The sequence below is a fragment of the Tympanuchus pallidicinctus genome, unplaced genomic scaffold (assembly GCF_026119805.1).
Source record: "Tympanuchus pallidicinctus isolate F22 unplaced genomic scaffold, pur_lepc_1.0 scaffold19, whole genome shotgun sequence".
Classification (NCBI taxonomy): Eukaryota; Metazoa; Chordata; class Aves; order Galliformes; family Phasianidae; genus Tympanuchus; species Tympanuchus pallidicinctus.
In genome coordinates, this window is record NW_026294710.1 from 15,588,328 (window position 1) to 15,604,340 (window position 16,013).

At 40.3% G+C, this 16,013-nt stretch overlaps 1 protein-coding gene across 2 annotated transcripts in view; it reads left to right on the top strand.

The window, feature by feature from the left end:
- EXOC4 (exocyst complex component 4) overlaps positions 1 to 16,013 on the top strand; it is a 399,307-nt gene that overhangs the window by 17,134 nt on the left and 366,160 nt on the right. For both annotated transcript variants that reach the window (XM_052680722.1, XM_052680723.1), the window contains exons 2-3: positions 2,756 to 2,945; positions 5,970 to 6,164. In XM_052680722.1, coding sequence (XP_052536682.1) covers positions 2,756 to 2,945; positions 5,970 to 6,164 — 385 coding nt within the window. The remainder of the gene's footprint in view (positions 1 to 2,755; positions 2,946 to 5,969; positions 6,165 to 16,013) is intronic.

Genomic DNA, 16,013 nt, shown 5'->3' on the forward strand with positions numbered 1-16,013 from the left:
ATTACATGACCTCTGCTAACAGTGTTGCAGTGTTTCAGTAGTACTCAGTGCATGTAGTTGCAGCTCCATTATTTGATGAACCAAAGCTGTGTGTTCACCAGGTAGGGAAGAAAAATGGCCATGGAGATACGGATCTTCCTTCTTAGCTCATTGCAAGGCAGGGGTTTCCCATTTCCAAGTGGATTCTGTAGCAGTAGAGAGCTGTGTAAAGCTGCAGTGGAGGGTGCTCTGCATTAGATATCAGCAGTAGAGCAGAGGCTGTAATCCAATTTTCTTAATTCCTGTTTTGTTTTCTAACCACTCTATCACTGTTCTTTCTTTTCAGGTCCTTTTTGCATGATATTAAAATGCTTTGCATGCAGTAGAAGCTAATTGAGATAGCTTTGAGAATACAGTAAGGCATAACTAAGAATGGAACCTTGGTGTAGTAACACGGGAAAGCATTTCCATTTCTGTAGCTTCTATGAAATATGGTGCTCTAAATACCACAAGTAAATCTTATGCATTGGAAAAGGTTAAGTCCTCCTGAATGAGGAGGGTGAATGGGGGGGTAGGGAGGGCAGGGCTCATTTCTAGGTGTTGCTTGTACAAAAGCAGAGGTGCTCCCTCATCACCTGTAACTATGGCAGTTCTGTATTTGGGAGGAGAGGGAAGGTGTGAAGAACCTACACTGATAGTTTGAGCCTTAACAAAGGGAAAGACTTGGTTCCTCATTTCCATATGGTATCTATTCAGGCCTTCTGCCACTGCCCTCTGAAAGGGTAAAGATGTTAGAATTGTGTCAAATAAAATATACCACTTAGGTACACTGCCATTCAGGGCATTGTAGGAGGCATTGTGGCTTTAATTCTTCTTTCCTTCTTGGTAGTTGACTTGGACAAGTGTACTCATCCTCCTGTTGTGCCACGTTCCATCTGGTAGTACAGATTTGCTTGCTCATTTGAGTTTTCTTAGCTATTCTTTCTGGGATCGTGATCTCTGGTGAAATGGCTTGTTTTTTGTTTTTTTCCCCCTCTCTTCAAGATGAAGCCCTTGAGTGGGTGGCACAGCCTGTTGTTTTTCTTTGTAGAGAAGCATGAGTAATGAACTGGAAGTTCTGGGTGTGTTTCCTTTGACTTCGAGAGAAAGGGAGCATTTGTTTGTAGTGTTTTGTCCCGGATAAAAGTAAAGAAAGAAACAATATTTTGCACTTGAGTTCTGGCTATTAATGTTAGTCAAGAGTGCAGAAAAATCTGTTAAGTAGGAACTCCTTGGTTTGTCACTAAAGATACTCTTAGATGCCCCTTAAGAAAATAGGTTTCTCTCCTTCAGTGCTTTATTTTTCATAGTTGTTCAGTTTCCTTGTAACTTCTGACTTAACTGCAGACAACAAGTGGCCATTACTGAAGGCAAGTTGGTATTTTCTTACTGACAGTAGAAGGTGGTAGTTTGAGTTTGCCTGAACTTCATTGCTTCAACAAATCCAAAACAAAAGCACTCTAGTAGAGAGAGCAACAGTTCAGCAATGGTTGTGGGTTTGTTTGTTTTTTTTTTTTTTTTTTGCTTTGTTTTTGTTTCCTTCAACCTATTTCACCTCCTCCACTGAAATAGCTTAAAAAATCTAGGAAAAATTCTCACTCCTGGGCTGTGTACTTCTTGCTATGCCTAAGGGATTGCATACTCTGGCTGTTCTACTGCTTTTCTGTTCATCTACTTTTCCATTATATACTGTACCATCTTAAAGTGGTGCCAGTGCTCAGTAGAAGTCTGAACTTGGGTAATTTTTTTGAGATAATGGCCTCTGTGTTCGTGCTCTGCTGGTTCTGTTTTTGAAGGCATCTCAATTTCTGCAAGTAGATGTTCAAAACTTCTTAATCCTTCTGTAAATCTGGGGATTTTGGAGTGGTGCCAACTTTAGGTTAGATATTAGGAGGAAGTTTTTCACCCAGAGGGTGGTGACACACTGGAACAGGTTGCCCCAAGGAGGCTGTGGGTGCCCCTGGATCCCTGGAGTCATTAAAGGCCAGGCTGGATGTGGCTCTGGGCAGCCTGGTCTGGTGGTTGGTGACCCTACACACAGCAGGGGGTTGGAACTGGATGATCATTGTGGTCCTTTTCAACCCTGGCCATTCTATGATTCTGTGAAATTTTGTCCTTTTGTCCTCCTTGCTGCTTTGATTACATTTTCATTATCTTAGTTGGAATCTTAGATAACATCAATTTAAGTAAATAAAAATACTCTTGCTGGATGATGCTACTCAAAGGCTAAACAGGTGTGTCTGGCAGAAAGAAGGGTTTGTTACCCTTTTTCACTGCAGTGATATAATGGTTGAAAACACACTGACTGTTGGAAGGCATGGATGGCTTTTGGTGGATTTTTGTCTCTACTAAAATAGAATTCTTCATAACACTTTGTAAGCTATAAATGGGAATATATTTTAGATGCTATACCGTGCCCTGGTCATGACAATTGGGACATACAGAAACTGACATCCATTTCCCTTTTTATAAATGCAGTAATATTGTTAATTAAAAAAAAAAAAAGGTTCCCAAGCATCTGAAAGTCCAGGAATGGATAAAACAGTCGTTTTGTTTTTTACTTTCTTGAAGTACATTGCTCTTTGTGGGTCACCACACAGACGTTTAGCAGGAGAAAAAATAACTTGGTGATGTTAAACTGAAAGCAGTGACTGGTTTCTGGTTCATGGTGAATATCTTAAGAGGAAGCTTCTTGTCCTGATCAGTAATTTAAAAACATCTGAATTTTTATCCTTAGGACTCTGTCTACCAGTGATGATGTTGAGGACCGGGAGAATGAGAAGGGCCGCCTGGAAGAAGCTTATGAGAAATGTGACCGGGATTTGGATGAGCTCATTGTCCAGCACTACACTGAGCTCACCACTGCGATTCGCACCTACCAGAGCATCACAGAGCGCATCACCAACTCCCGGAACAAAATCAAACAGGTGAAGGCTGACTTTACGTGTGTTGCTCTGCTTGCATCCCCTTGGTAGCCTCTAGACTTGGTACAAATGTATGCGACGACGTCTCCTGAGTTCTGTTCCCTTATTGGTGGTAGAACACGTGCTCACGTTTTAACCTCTCATTTCTCACCTTTTTTCCCAGCTACTTGTCATCATCTTTAAGTGAACTAAAAATTGAATTGAGAAAGCATTGCTGGCTGCTGATGGAACTGTGGTGTGGCTGGGAGCAGAGCATCCAGTCTTAATGCAGTGATCCCATGCTATGTCTTACTGCCAGTGTATTTTCCATAGGATCTCCTGTTTTTTGAGAACACGAGTAATTAAAGAGAAAAATTAGAGGAGGATAAGAAGAGCAAAGCTTTGCAGTGCCCTCCATTTACTGTCTGGGCAAGTTGCTGTCAGGTTTTTGAAGTTTAAGGGCTGCTAAGCTAACATCTTTCAATCTGATCTGTTCATGTCTTTCTATGTTGGCCTCCAACAACCTCCTGAGTAGTCTGGATGAATCAGCTTGCTTTTTTTCCTCAGAGAATATGAATTTTGGTGCTATTTCCAAACTCAGTTCTGTTGTGTGAATGTACATGAACTCTGTGCCCCTGTGTATTTCTGTGTTTTGAGTGCTCACTCGCTTCAGTAGTGTGTGAATAAATAACTCTGGCGCTCTTTGTTGTGGACTTGTTCCATCTGCTCTCTCCTTCCAGCTCTGATTACTGTAGCAATAGATAAATTCTTTGGTCTCCTGTCCTGTCTATTTGCTATGTGGTTTGTCTCACCTGAACTTTGCAAACTAAGCACTAGAATTGTTTCATTTATTTATTTATTTTTCTGGCTCTGAGGAGGTCTCAGAATCTTTCACAGTATTGCCTTAGGAACAGTAGGCTGTGACCCTTCTGCCTTTTAAACTTCATTTAGCATTTTCAAAGAGAATGAGACATCTTGATGCTTTCCGAAGGTAAGAGTTTCATTCCAGGATTTATGTACAAAGCTCAGCGCTTTGAAAGCAGAGATCAATTGCACTAAACTTGAAGTAAACTATACAGGTGGCATGTTTTCACACAGTATACTAAGCTTTGCAGAGGTCAAAACAAACATACAGGGGGGAGACCTTTTGGTCCTGCCTGGAAGAAAGACTGTGAAGGTGGAGGACTTTTTGATATTTAAGTTTTCTTAGTTTTGGGCAACACGCATTGCAGTAGCTTTGTCCTAAGCTCATGGGAAGCCCCAGATCTGATTTGTCATCAGTCTGTGTTACACTATCAGAGTTCGTTTGGATTTTGATTGCACAGGCACTTACTTATGTCAGGAACTGAGGAAATGATGGGTAGTCCAGATCCCTCTGTGTATCTGCCTTCTGTAGTTAGTTCTTGCATGAATACCTATTGGGAACAGCTTGCTTTTGGCTTGGTTTGGGATGTAGCTTTACAAGTGTTACCTGTAAAACTGAGTTACAAAGGAGGAGCACTTAGACCTGCTACAAGAAAGTTAGTTTTTAAAGACTTGCTGTTCATTCCTGTCTGTGCTCCCAAATGTAGATATAGTTCATCATCTTTCATGCAAGGACAGATGTAGGAATGTCTTGTGAGATTCCTTCTAACCCCACAATTGTACTTGACCCAGTTTTGCTTTGTGTAACAGCAATCCACTGCTGATGGTATGCTAGGTCAGTGAAACATTTTTAATTAAGGTATTGAACAGGGATTATGTCCAAAATGAAATCTCTGTGCGTTTTAGTTTCCCTTTGCTTTTGTGGCAAGTTATAACACTCTTACATTAGCTTTTCTGTTGGTCTGTAGGTTTTTCAGCACTAAACTTTGCGATGTCTTTCTGAAAAGAATCGTGTTATTGTGTTGAAGTCAGTCTCTTCTGGCTGCTTAGAGGCTGCCCTATATATCTGATTACCAAATGTCTGTATTTTGCTCTGTCTGTGCGTTTGGCATCTTCTAAAGGCTAACTGCCTTATGTGGACAAGGTGCATTGAAGTGGGATTTCTGGAGTACTTTGAAGTCTTGCTGTTTAAAAAATAGGGCCTACTTGTCAGTGTCTCTCTTCATGTGTAATTCAGTGAGAGTTCCTGAGAGAAGACTGAAGCCTGACTGTTCAAAACTTATCTCGAGAACGAGAGTAGTGTGAAAGCAATGTGTGAAGCTGTGTTGTTAATTGTTTCCATGTTTTAATATGTGACTGATTTATATTATGTAAGAAAAGTTAGGTTGTACTAACCTTATTAGAGTATACTAGAAGAACCTTAAAGCAGGGAGTATAGGCTATGGATATGACTGAGGAGTACGGATAAGAAAAGCTGCTTCTTGTTAAGAGTGGGATGGAATAAGAAGAGATTTTGCCAGTTCAACAAGTGTCTGACATACGATGGTATGAGGCTCAGACTGAGAATGGCAAATGGTAAATAGGTCATAAAATAGCCTTGGTAATTATTAGAAATGCTGAGTTGCGTTGTATCCCAACAGCTATTTGTTTCATTGAAACCAGATCTCGTAGAAACAAACCCGATATTGCTGTATTGGAAAAGTGATTGTACCATCAGACAATTAGGCTTCAAGAAATTGGCATGCAACTTGAAGGAAGGGAGGGGATGTGCCAGAAGATTCAATAGACAGATGGAAAATGTTTACAGCAGAAAAATTAGTAGTGGTTGATTTGCTTTCACTGCAAATTAGATTGTTGTTGTATGCCAAAATACTGAAATGATTTTTGCAGAACTGCAAATAAGTCCTTGGTCATGGTTAATAGGATCCTGCATTTATTTGTGTTATCATACTTCAGTTAACTTCTCACTAATAGTACAAAACTTATGCTAAAAGCATTTCACTTTTGAAAACAATTCCAGTTTCTTTTAGCTAGAGGAATAACCAGCAATTTTAAAGAAAATTCTTACTGTCTCATGATATTTTTGGAATTCCTAATGAAGTAGGTGTGGGAAAGGGCTGATTTGTGTTAGAAGTGCAAGTTACAGGGACAGATTTAATTATTCTTTTGACACATTCCTTGTAGGTGAAGGAGAACCTGTTGTCATGTAAGATGCTGCTGCATTGCAAGAGGGATGAGCTGCGCAAGTTGTGGATTGAAGGAATTGAACACAAACATGTCCTGAATTTGCTGGATGAGATAGAGAACATCAAACAAGTGCCACAGAAGCTGGAGCAGTGCATGGCCAGCAAGCACTACCTCAATGCAACAGACATGCTGGTAAGATGTCATACCTTGTCCTGGGCAGATACTCAGTGTAAATATCCTGGTCAGCTGTCTGATCATCTGCAGGCAGATCTGCCATTTGTGTTTTTATGTTATTTGCTTTTTGTTTTCCTACTTGTTTTGTCAGTTGCTGCTTTCTTTAACTGAAGTTTCTGTTTGTTTTTTTTTTTGTTTTGATCTTTTCTGGCTGGACTTTGGGTCACAGTCTCTGATCTTGTTTGGCTATCTCTTGTTTTTATTTTGTATTTTCAGAGCTGTTTTTACCTGCTTGCTTGTTCTGATCCTGATCCTGAAACCAGTTGTTTCTTTACCCATTTGATCTGCACATAGAATTTCCTGCTGCTTTAGGAACTTTGTATTTCTCTATGCAGTTTTTCTTTTTCATTCAGCATTCTCATGTATCTCTCCAAATGTTCTTAGGTCTTCTCCTGAACTGTTCTGTGTGCTAACATGTCTCTTCCTTCCCTTCTTCGAAAGGCAAATGGGATCCTGGGCTCCATCAGGAGAGGGGTGGTCAGCAGGGAGAGGGAGGTAATTGTCCCTCTCTACTCGGCTCTTGTGAGGCCCCATCTGGAGTACTGTGTCCAGGTGTGGAGCCCTCAGTACAAGAAAGACATAGAGATCTTGGAAAGGGTCCAGAGGAGGGCGACTAAGATGATCAGGGGGCTGGAGCACCTCCCCTATGAGGACAGGCTGAGGGAGTTGGGCTTGTTCAGCCTGGAGAAGAGAAGGCTGCGGGGCGACCTCATTGCAGCCTATCAATACCTGAAGGGAACCTACACCCAGGAGGGGAGTAAACTCTTCAGAAGGGCTGACAACAGCAGGACTAGGGGAAATGGATCCAAGTTGAAGGAGGGAAGATTTAGGTTGGATGTTAGGGGGAAGTTCTTCACAAGGAGAGTAGTTAGGCCCTGGAACGGGCTGCCCAGGGAAGTTGTGGATGCCCCGTCCTTGGACGTGTTCAAGGCCAGGTTGGACGGGGTCCTGGGCAACCTGATCTGAATGTGTGCGTTTGGTGGCCCTGCTAGGCAGGGGGGTTGGAACTACATGATCCTTGAGGTCCCTTCCAACCCGGGAGATTCTGTGATTCTGTGATTCCTGCTTGCCTATCTTTTAAATATTGTTTAAATGAATTTCCCAGGTGCCTGTGCTGTCACCATTCTTTATATCTTATAAGTTCTTCCACAACAAAAGTAGTGTTGAAATAATTATGCAATTTCTTTCCAAGTTCATCTCCCAGAATGCACTCACAACATCAGTCATTACTCAGGAAACCATCTTTCGCTACTCAGCTGTGATTACTTCTTTTGTCTTCCTCTATGTCTTTTACCAGGACTCTTGATCCTTGTTCCTTACCTGCAGCTTATTTTATTTCTTTCCTCCCTCCCTTCAAGTATTTTTGTGTTTCCACCACTTTTACAGGCATACCTTCCATTTCCAGTCCTGTGGTAGAGACTTTTTTCCTGAACTTGTTTAAATGTCTCTTTCATTTTGTCATGGAATTGACCAGATCAATCTACATATGTGACAGGGGCAACAGGCCTCTGCCCTCCCTCCCCACCCCAGTCTCACAAAAATGGGAAGGAAGGAAGAGAGGCAAAGAACAGCGGCAACAATCTATGGAGGAAAACTTATTCTACTATAATATCGGAATACAAGACAACACAATATAATGCAATTTAATTGAAATTGAGATGAATAAATCAGACAAGATGAGAGAGAGAGTTCCCAGGACAGAGTCAAACCTGAAAAGCTTGGAACGGCTGGGAAGGCACCTCCAGCACCCACTGCCAGGCAGCAAGAGAGCGCCTCCCCACATGGAAGGGCCAGATCCCGTGACTGCTGTAATGTACAGGGATAGGTACCTGGGACTGGGACAGTGACACTTTAATACCCTGTACACTACATGATGTTTTGATGTGGAATACTGAAACCCCAAAAAGACAAAGAACATAGAACCATGACACATTTGTAAACTTAACAAGCAGATTTCCTAACCAGACTCCAGTCCTTTATTTCTTGAAACTATCTTCTACAGTAACCAAAACGTTTGAGAGAGATTATATCTATTCCTGACACATGTCCAGTTCTGAGATCCTCAGTACAGGAGGAAAGGACTTTATGAAGCAAGGCTGGTGAAAGGGCCAGAAGGATGGTTTTAGGAGCAGGAGCATCTCTCCTATTAGGAGGAGCTGAGAGCACTGGGGCTGCTTTGCTTTGGGAAAAGAAATGTGGAGATCTGATCTGATAGGAGGCTGCAGAGAAAACAGCCAAGCTTTTCTCAGTGGTACCCAAAGCTGAGATAAGAGGCACTGGGAACAGACTGAAATACAGGAAATACTATCTAAATGTAAGAGAACACTTCACTGTGAGGATGGCTGAACAGTGTGATGGGTTGCCCAGAGAGATTATGGAGTCTCTGTTGATAATTTTCAGAACCAAACTGGGCATGGTCCTGAGCAGCCTGCTGCAGCTGGCCTTGCATCAGCAGGGGAGTTAGATTCAAAGATCTCTAGAGGTCCTTGCAGCCTCCACAATTCTGTAATTCAGAAGTGAAGGCAAAAATATTCACATTCATATTCATATTTAGCCAATAATGCTTTAAAGAAGACTTTTCATTGCTTTCTTTTTTGTTTCCTTTATTAACTTCACTGTCATTTGTATTTCTTGCAACTTCAGTCTTAGCTGGGCCTCTTCACAGATTCACAGAATGGCCAGGGTTGGAAGGGACCTCAAGGATCATGAACCTCCAACCCCCCCTGGCCACCAGTCTCCACATTTAATTACTGTACCAGGCTGCCCAGGGCCTCACTTCGCTTTTTTTTTTAAATAAGCCATTCATTCATCAACAGGATGAAGAGCTGAAAATCTCAACGTTGTCATCCTGTACTCCTAAAGCCTGTTACTTTATTTTCTGTTTTCCCTTACTTTACCTTAAATATGACTTTTTTCTGTACCTCTAAACTGTATTAGGCAGTCTCCTCATTTACTCTGATGGCTTGTGTAAATGTATCTTGATTTTTGTTGATACTGTCACGCTTTCTTGCCTGATTTCACCCTATTGTCACCTTCCAGGTCTTTTCTGTTGCCCATGTTCTGTTTTCATGCCGCATCTGGTGCAGTCATCTTTCTGTAACCTGGTCACAATTTTCCCTTTTCTCTTTTTCAAAACCATCTTCCAGGGACACTCTCAAACTTATTTTCCTTTATTTTCAAATATAAACTATTGTCTTATATATTTCCTACCAGTCTGTAAGTCATCTGGGTTGGGTAATGTATCCATTTCTATTCAGTGTTAATATTGTTATTGGTAGAAACGTCAACCTGTGTTGATGATTTCTTTTATTGATAGACTTGAGCTAGTTTGCTTGTGGGTTTCTTTTTGTTGAAAAATTCTTTTCAGTGGGAAATTGCAGGAAAAAAAAAAAATCACTTTCTATCAGAAACGAAAGATAAGAAGTGTAAAAAGATAAATGACATAACTTGTAATGCTCATAAGTTTTAGAAATGTTTTGGAATACATACTTGGGTTGTATTCATAGAATAACCTGGGTTGAAAAGGACCACAATGATCATCCAGTTTCAACTCCCTGCTGTGTGCAGGGTTGCCAACCACCAGGCCAGGCTGCCCAGAGCCACATCCAGCCTGGCCTTGAATGCCTCCAGGGATCCAGGGGCATCCACAACCTCCTTGGGAGCCCGTTCCAGTGTGTCACCACCCTCTGGGTGAAAAACCATGAACAGTTAGCAATACATTGTGTGCAGTTTGGTGTATCTATGTATGCATACATGCATGTGTGTAAATGTGGTGTGCGTGTGTAGGTAAGCTTGCCAAGCCCACACGATACAGACAGTATTAGAAGTTCAAACTTCTGTAGTATATCACATTACTTTTGCCCCATGATGGAGTATCTGTTTTAAAGAAGTCAAATGATAATGATATAAAAAGCTACTGTTTAGATTTTTATTAAATCGGGAATGCAGTGAAAACTTGAGTGAAAATTAAATGCTTTCAGCTGCTCATTTACTCTTCAAATTTTCATTTGAAGATAAATTTCACCTGAAACAGAGAAATAGTAACCAACCTGCATTTGGAGCCTTTTTATGTACAAAAATGGCTGTGGGCTCATTGGCTTTTGCCATTTTCTCTTAACGATGCCTCTGCAAGACTGTGATGTTGTAATTGCTCTCTGGCTGCAGGATAATTCCTTTCTCCTTTTTTATGATAAGAATATTATGTAAAATAATGACTAACCTGTCAGAAATGCAGAATGTTTATGGATCTCTTTGTCTTCAGTATTGTTCCTCAAGGTAAACAGATGCTTCTGGCTTACGAAAAGCACAGAGTGATCTGACAAGGAGCTTGTATCCCTCACATTGAAATTGGAGCACCGATTAATATTGTTGCCTGTAGCTTTGTGATATGTACAGTCTAAATTAGACCTTTGCAGTTGCTGTGTTAGGTGAATGCAAGCACGCTAATAGCATAATTTCTGGTTGCTGCAACGCATTACTGCAGTCTGTTCTTTGTATTCCTCTCACATTAATTGAAGTAATTTTGCCACTGAAGCGTGTTTCAAACCTCTGCATTTAAATTGAAATTTTAATTCCCTTATTGTTTGGAAAAGATGGCTGAAGATGGCTTGTTACAGGTTTCATTATCAGTCAGAACTCTCCAGCTGCTGGTTCTAATGTGCAATGACTGAGTAATGCTGGGAAGAATTATTAATATAAGAGCGGCAGCTTTTCCCAGGAGCATGAACAAGATGTGAAGAATATCTCTTGACGGTATGAAGTCAACAATTTTAAGAGGCTGGTGTTGTGTTTCTCATTCTATGTTTGTCTAACATCGTGCAGGTGAGCTTTGATTATCACTTGTTCACGTTGTGTGTTCTGGTGTCTTTATAATACACACTCCTGTGAGCACGGCCAGGGTTTGCTGTTCTATAACTGCAGGTTGCACACTTTGTCTTGAAATTCCAGTTCTGACTTCTGTTGAACTGTAAAGCTCTGGAGAAATTAAAAGGATCCAGAGCACCCCAAACTCCTGATTGAGACAAAACATTTCAGTTATCTTCAACTTTTGTATTTTTGGTTTTTGAAGTATGTTTGTACGTCAATCTGTAAAGGATCTGTTTTGTGACTCACATCACTGCTAAAAGTGAAATTCACTTCAGTTTGGCAATTGAGTGCAGGTGCACACGTGTATTTGTGTTTTGTCCTTATTGTGAAGCACAGTCAGTGCTTAGAGAGTAATTCTAACATGGAAGGAGCTTCATGAGAAGGCAGTGCTCTGTCTCAGTGGAAGAGCAGCAGAGCTGGTGATGGAGGCGAGATGGGGCTGACTTATAAAGCACTTGGCCTGGAGGTTTTCCTGTAATTGCTGGAAGGCAGGAATCTGAATTATTCTCATCTGAGGCTGGAAGAGAAGATCTGGGCTACAGAACCCTATAGTCAAGTCAAATCTTGAAGAAGAGGGCACAGCAGAATGGTTAGTCGGTGAGGACTGAAGGGCTCTTGCTTAGAGGTTCTTGGCTAGTTTCCTTCAGCAGTGGGTGATGTTTTGAAGGGCAGTATGCTGCGACTACAGTTTTCTTAATTAACTCAAATAGCACAGAGGTCCGTGCTGTTGATCTAATTGTTCTGGCTCTACTTTTGACCCATGAGGTACCCATAGGGAGGAATTTATATTTTCATTTGTTTAAATAGTCTAACAGATGAAATGCTGAAAACAGTTGAAGGAAGAAATGTTGTTGAATCAAGTAATTAAAGGTCATATCATAACACAATTAAATGAAAATTGCTTAGGCTACTTTCTTTGCATTGCCTGGCTTCTAACTGTCCAGCTTTGCAATTTTAATGAGCTAATATCGCTTTGTCAAAGCATATAGACTTTTAAAAATAACTTTTAAATCCCATAGACCATGGTATGCTTACTCTGAACTTGATTTCTTATTGTAAGAGTACAGTTCTTTGAGTGCAGGATTGTAGCACGTAGCAAAACAATGTGAAACTGCACAAATAGATCCGTAGGATAAGAGTAAGGATTACTGTCATACCAGCTGAATTCTTTTTTTATTAAGAGAATGACAGAAAGCAAAGAATAGATGAGAAGGAGGAAGTAAAGAGCCCTCTGACTGTTGTTCACTTTGGCTTGGTATCACACCTGGTTATGTTACAGAGCTAGGAAGCGGTGTGTGTCTGGTTTTACCCAGGAGCACATCCTTTTCCTTGAGCCTGTCTGTAATTGTCTAAATTAGTAGAAAGTTGAAGAGAGGGAGTAATTTGTTTATCAGGAAGTAGGCCAGGGAACACTCCAACACTGACTTTTCTTCCTTTCTCAGTGTTAAGGAGGATTTTAGTTTCCTTCTGTCAAGGGAAGAATAATGTCTCCTGTTCCTTTCTGAAGTGAATAATAGCATTGGGCTTTTCTCAGAACTGACTGCTGTCCTAGTGCCAATTTGCATTGTTGCCAGTTGGTTGAATTTCTAGACCTGAGTGACTGTTTTTGTTGTTGCATTCAATTAAGTGTATTTAACATAATGGTCATTTTCATGTGTGTTGGATACTGCCCACTCAGAGCATAGAGTTCACCATTGCGTCCTTATGACGTATTAAATGAATTTCTACACAGCTTTAGAGACTCCTTTGTTAAGATCTGTAGGGTTAATGAATCTATTTTTTAATAATAGTTTGTTATGAAATCCTTCTGTCAGGATCTCGTCTAAATTAGAAATACTAATCAGCCCCAGTGTCTGCATAATAGAGCATTTTACAAAAGTTCCTTATTTTTTTCAGGTGGGCTCTGGTAGGTGGGAATACAGTCAGAAGACATTCTAATATGAAGACATGCTATGCAGAAATGATTGTAAAGCTACTGAGGCAGTGAAAATGGAGACGTGACATAAAGAAAGGAAAGAGGACAGACAAACCATGAGTAAGATATTTGGAGAACAGTGCATGATGACAAAGGATTTAGCTTCCTCTGCAAAGGGGAAGTCAAACAAGAAGCTTAAATATGAAAATACTTCCAAGTACGGTGGACTGGATGATCTTGGAGGTCTTTTCCAACCTAGTTGATGCAATGATTCTGATATTTTCTCAGGACCAAGGAAGGAATGCTGCTTATTTATTTGGCCTTTTCTTTCCCATCTCATAATCAAAGAATCATAGAATCATTAAGATTGGAAAAGATCTCTTATATCATCTAATCCAGCAGTCAGCCCATCATCACCATGCCCACTTAAGACTGTTTACAAGGGTGGACTGTGATAGGACAAGGGGGAATGGTTTTAAACTGAGACAGGGGAGGTTTAGGTTAGATATTAGGAGGAAGTGTTTCACACACACAGTTTTTCACACACACTGGAACAGGCTGCCTAAGGAGGCTGTAGATGCCCCTGGATTCCTGGCAGCATTCAAGGCCAGGCTGGATGTGGCTCTGGGCAGCCTGGTCTGCTGGTTGGTGACCCTGTGCATAGCAGGGGGGTTGAAACTGGATGATCACTGTGGTCCTTTTCAACCCAGGCCATTCTATGATTCTGTGATCGCTCAGTGCCACATCTGCCCTTTTCTCAAACACCTCCAGGGTCGATGTCTCCACTGCTTCCATGGGAAGTGTCCTTTTTGAAAACAGTTTCCCCTAGAGTTTGTGGCATTTGGAGTCATTACATCTTCCCAGAAAATGTTGGATGTTTGTAACCCTGGGCACATGGTTTGATCTCTCTGTCTGAATGTGGCTGTGTTCTTTACTGTAGGATGACGAGAGGCTTTCAGTTAAAAGTAAGGTGTGGTGACATCTCTTTTGATACTATGGGTATGAAATAAATAATTTGAAAAAGCAACAGAATTCTTGGTATGCATTTTATTTCCTGCCTGCATTCCTTTCAGCCAAAACAAAGAACGTTAATAAAGGAAGTCTTTCCTTTTGTTTCTTCAATTCTGGAATTCAAACGCTGCAGTGGAAGAGAGATGTAATTTTGTAATTAATGCCTTCAGTGAAAATAGGAGACTTTTATTCATTTGGATTTCTACAGAAATTTTTTCATTACAGAATTTAAGTTTTGGCCCTGCTTCAGATTCCTTTAGAATTACAAAAATAGTAATACTTTTCATTACTTCTTGCCTTGAAGTCTTTCCCCTCTTAGCACAGTGTCTTCTCATTGTAGACTCAATGGCTTCAGAAAGCAGAATTGAGAAGATGACATCTCCAGGGTTGTGTCTCATTTTAGGTTTGATGTGTGCAAAGCATTTATACTTAAAAGTATTATTTTGTCCTAGTTTTTAATGATTGGCAGATTTTATTATTTCTGATAGTTGCATTATCGAGGCTTGGAAGACAAAGAAGGCAGCTTTGTTTTTATTAAGCTGCTGCATGTATGTGATTCAGATGTAAACAAGGAAGTTATGAGCTTTCTTGAGTCTTTCCTGAAGATTCATTTTGAATGCTGTACCTTTACTCAGATGACAGAGCTTATTAGCATTATTTGTTTGCCCCAGAGGGGCATTGTAAAGCTGAAATAATTATTTTAGCTTGGAAAGTTTGGAAGAGTACTTGTAAGTTCCTTTATATGAGAAGCATTGGTGTTGTGTGTCATTAGAGTATATTTCACTTCTATTCCTTCTTTTTCTGTTCTTTTCAAATTTAGAAAAAAAAAAAAGCCCTCACCTTGCTTGGGTACAGTTGAAGGCATTAGAAAATGGAAGGCTTCTTTCCCTTTGAAACATCTTATTTTTTTTGTCGTTACTACGCTTACAGATGACTTTATCTCATTCTTTTTATCCTGTAATTTTCATTATCTGAGACAGTCTAGTACATTAAGCTGTTACTGCTTAATACTGCTTCATTTGCGTTGGCACGCGCTTGACCTCAGCCCCTCTGCTCTTGGTTAATGCACCAACAAGCATTGATATCTCTCTGGAGTATTATCATGTGGCTGTTAGCTCAACTAATAACAACCATTCATTTAAGCTGATGAAAGTTTATTAAGTAAGAAAACATGCTGTAATGAAGGTGGAATGCATGTGTCTAGTATTTTACTACGGTAAGATTCAGCTGTACAACAGGCAGTGGTCATGATGAAAGGGGAGATGTTGGTAAAGTTTTGATCTATGCTTTTGGGAATTGACATTTCTCAACGTGAAGCTTAATCTTTCCTGATCATAGTGCAGATGCAGTGATGAGAAGTTCTTTGCTGAAGGCAGTTGTCTCTGCCATTTAATGATGTATCTTTTCTTTGGAATGGCAGTTTGAGAGCTCTGTTCTTTAATTTATATTGGTTGACTTTTAAACTCATGAAGCTAGGAGTATTACGTACCTTGAGGTTAGTATTTCTTTTGCCATTAATATTGTTGATAACCTTTATTATTGAGATATTTTATGGACCTAATTCTGTGAGACTTTTTAACACTTCCAGTAACCATTGGTCTTTCTAGAAGATTTCTTTTTTGACCTCTGATTTGTACAGGTGTAATCCTGCCCTGGCAACAAATACCAGCAGAATTTGTTGGGAGTTGTTGTGGGTTATGGGACAATGTAAAATGTAATCTAGATAAAATTGATCGTATTTTTTAATGCAGCTCAAAAGGCAGGGAATGATGGGTGAAGAGTCATTTAATTTTCACCAGGGTGTCTGAAACACAGGAGTGAGTTATCCCGGAAATTTTCAAATGGAGTTAACTGATTTATAGCTGGTGAAGTTGGTGTAATGCTACCAAGTAACCTTCAAAATAGTGTTCAAATTACATGACAACATTTCGTGTATCATGAAGACTTAGAGGAAGGTTTGCACTGATCAGCTCTTAAATGAAGATTTATAGGCAGCATGCCTGATTGAGGAGGCA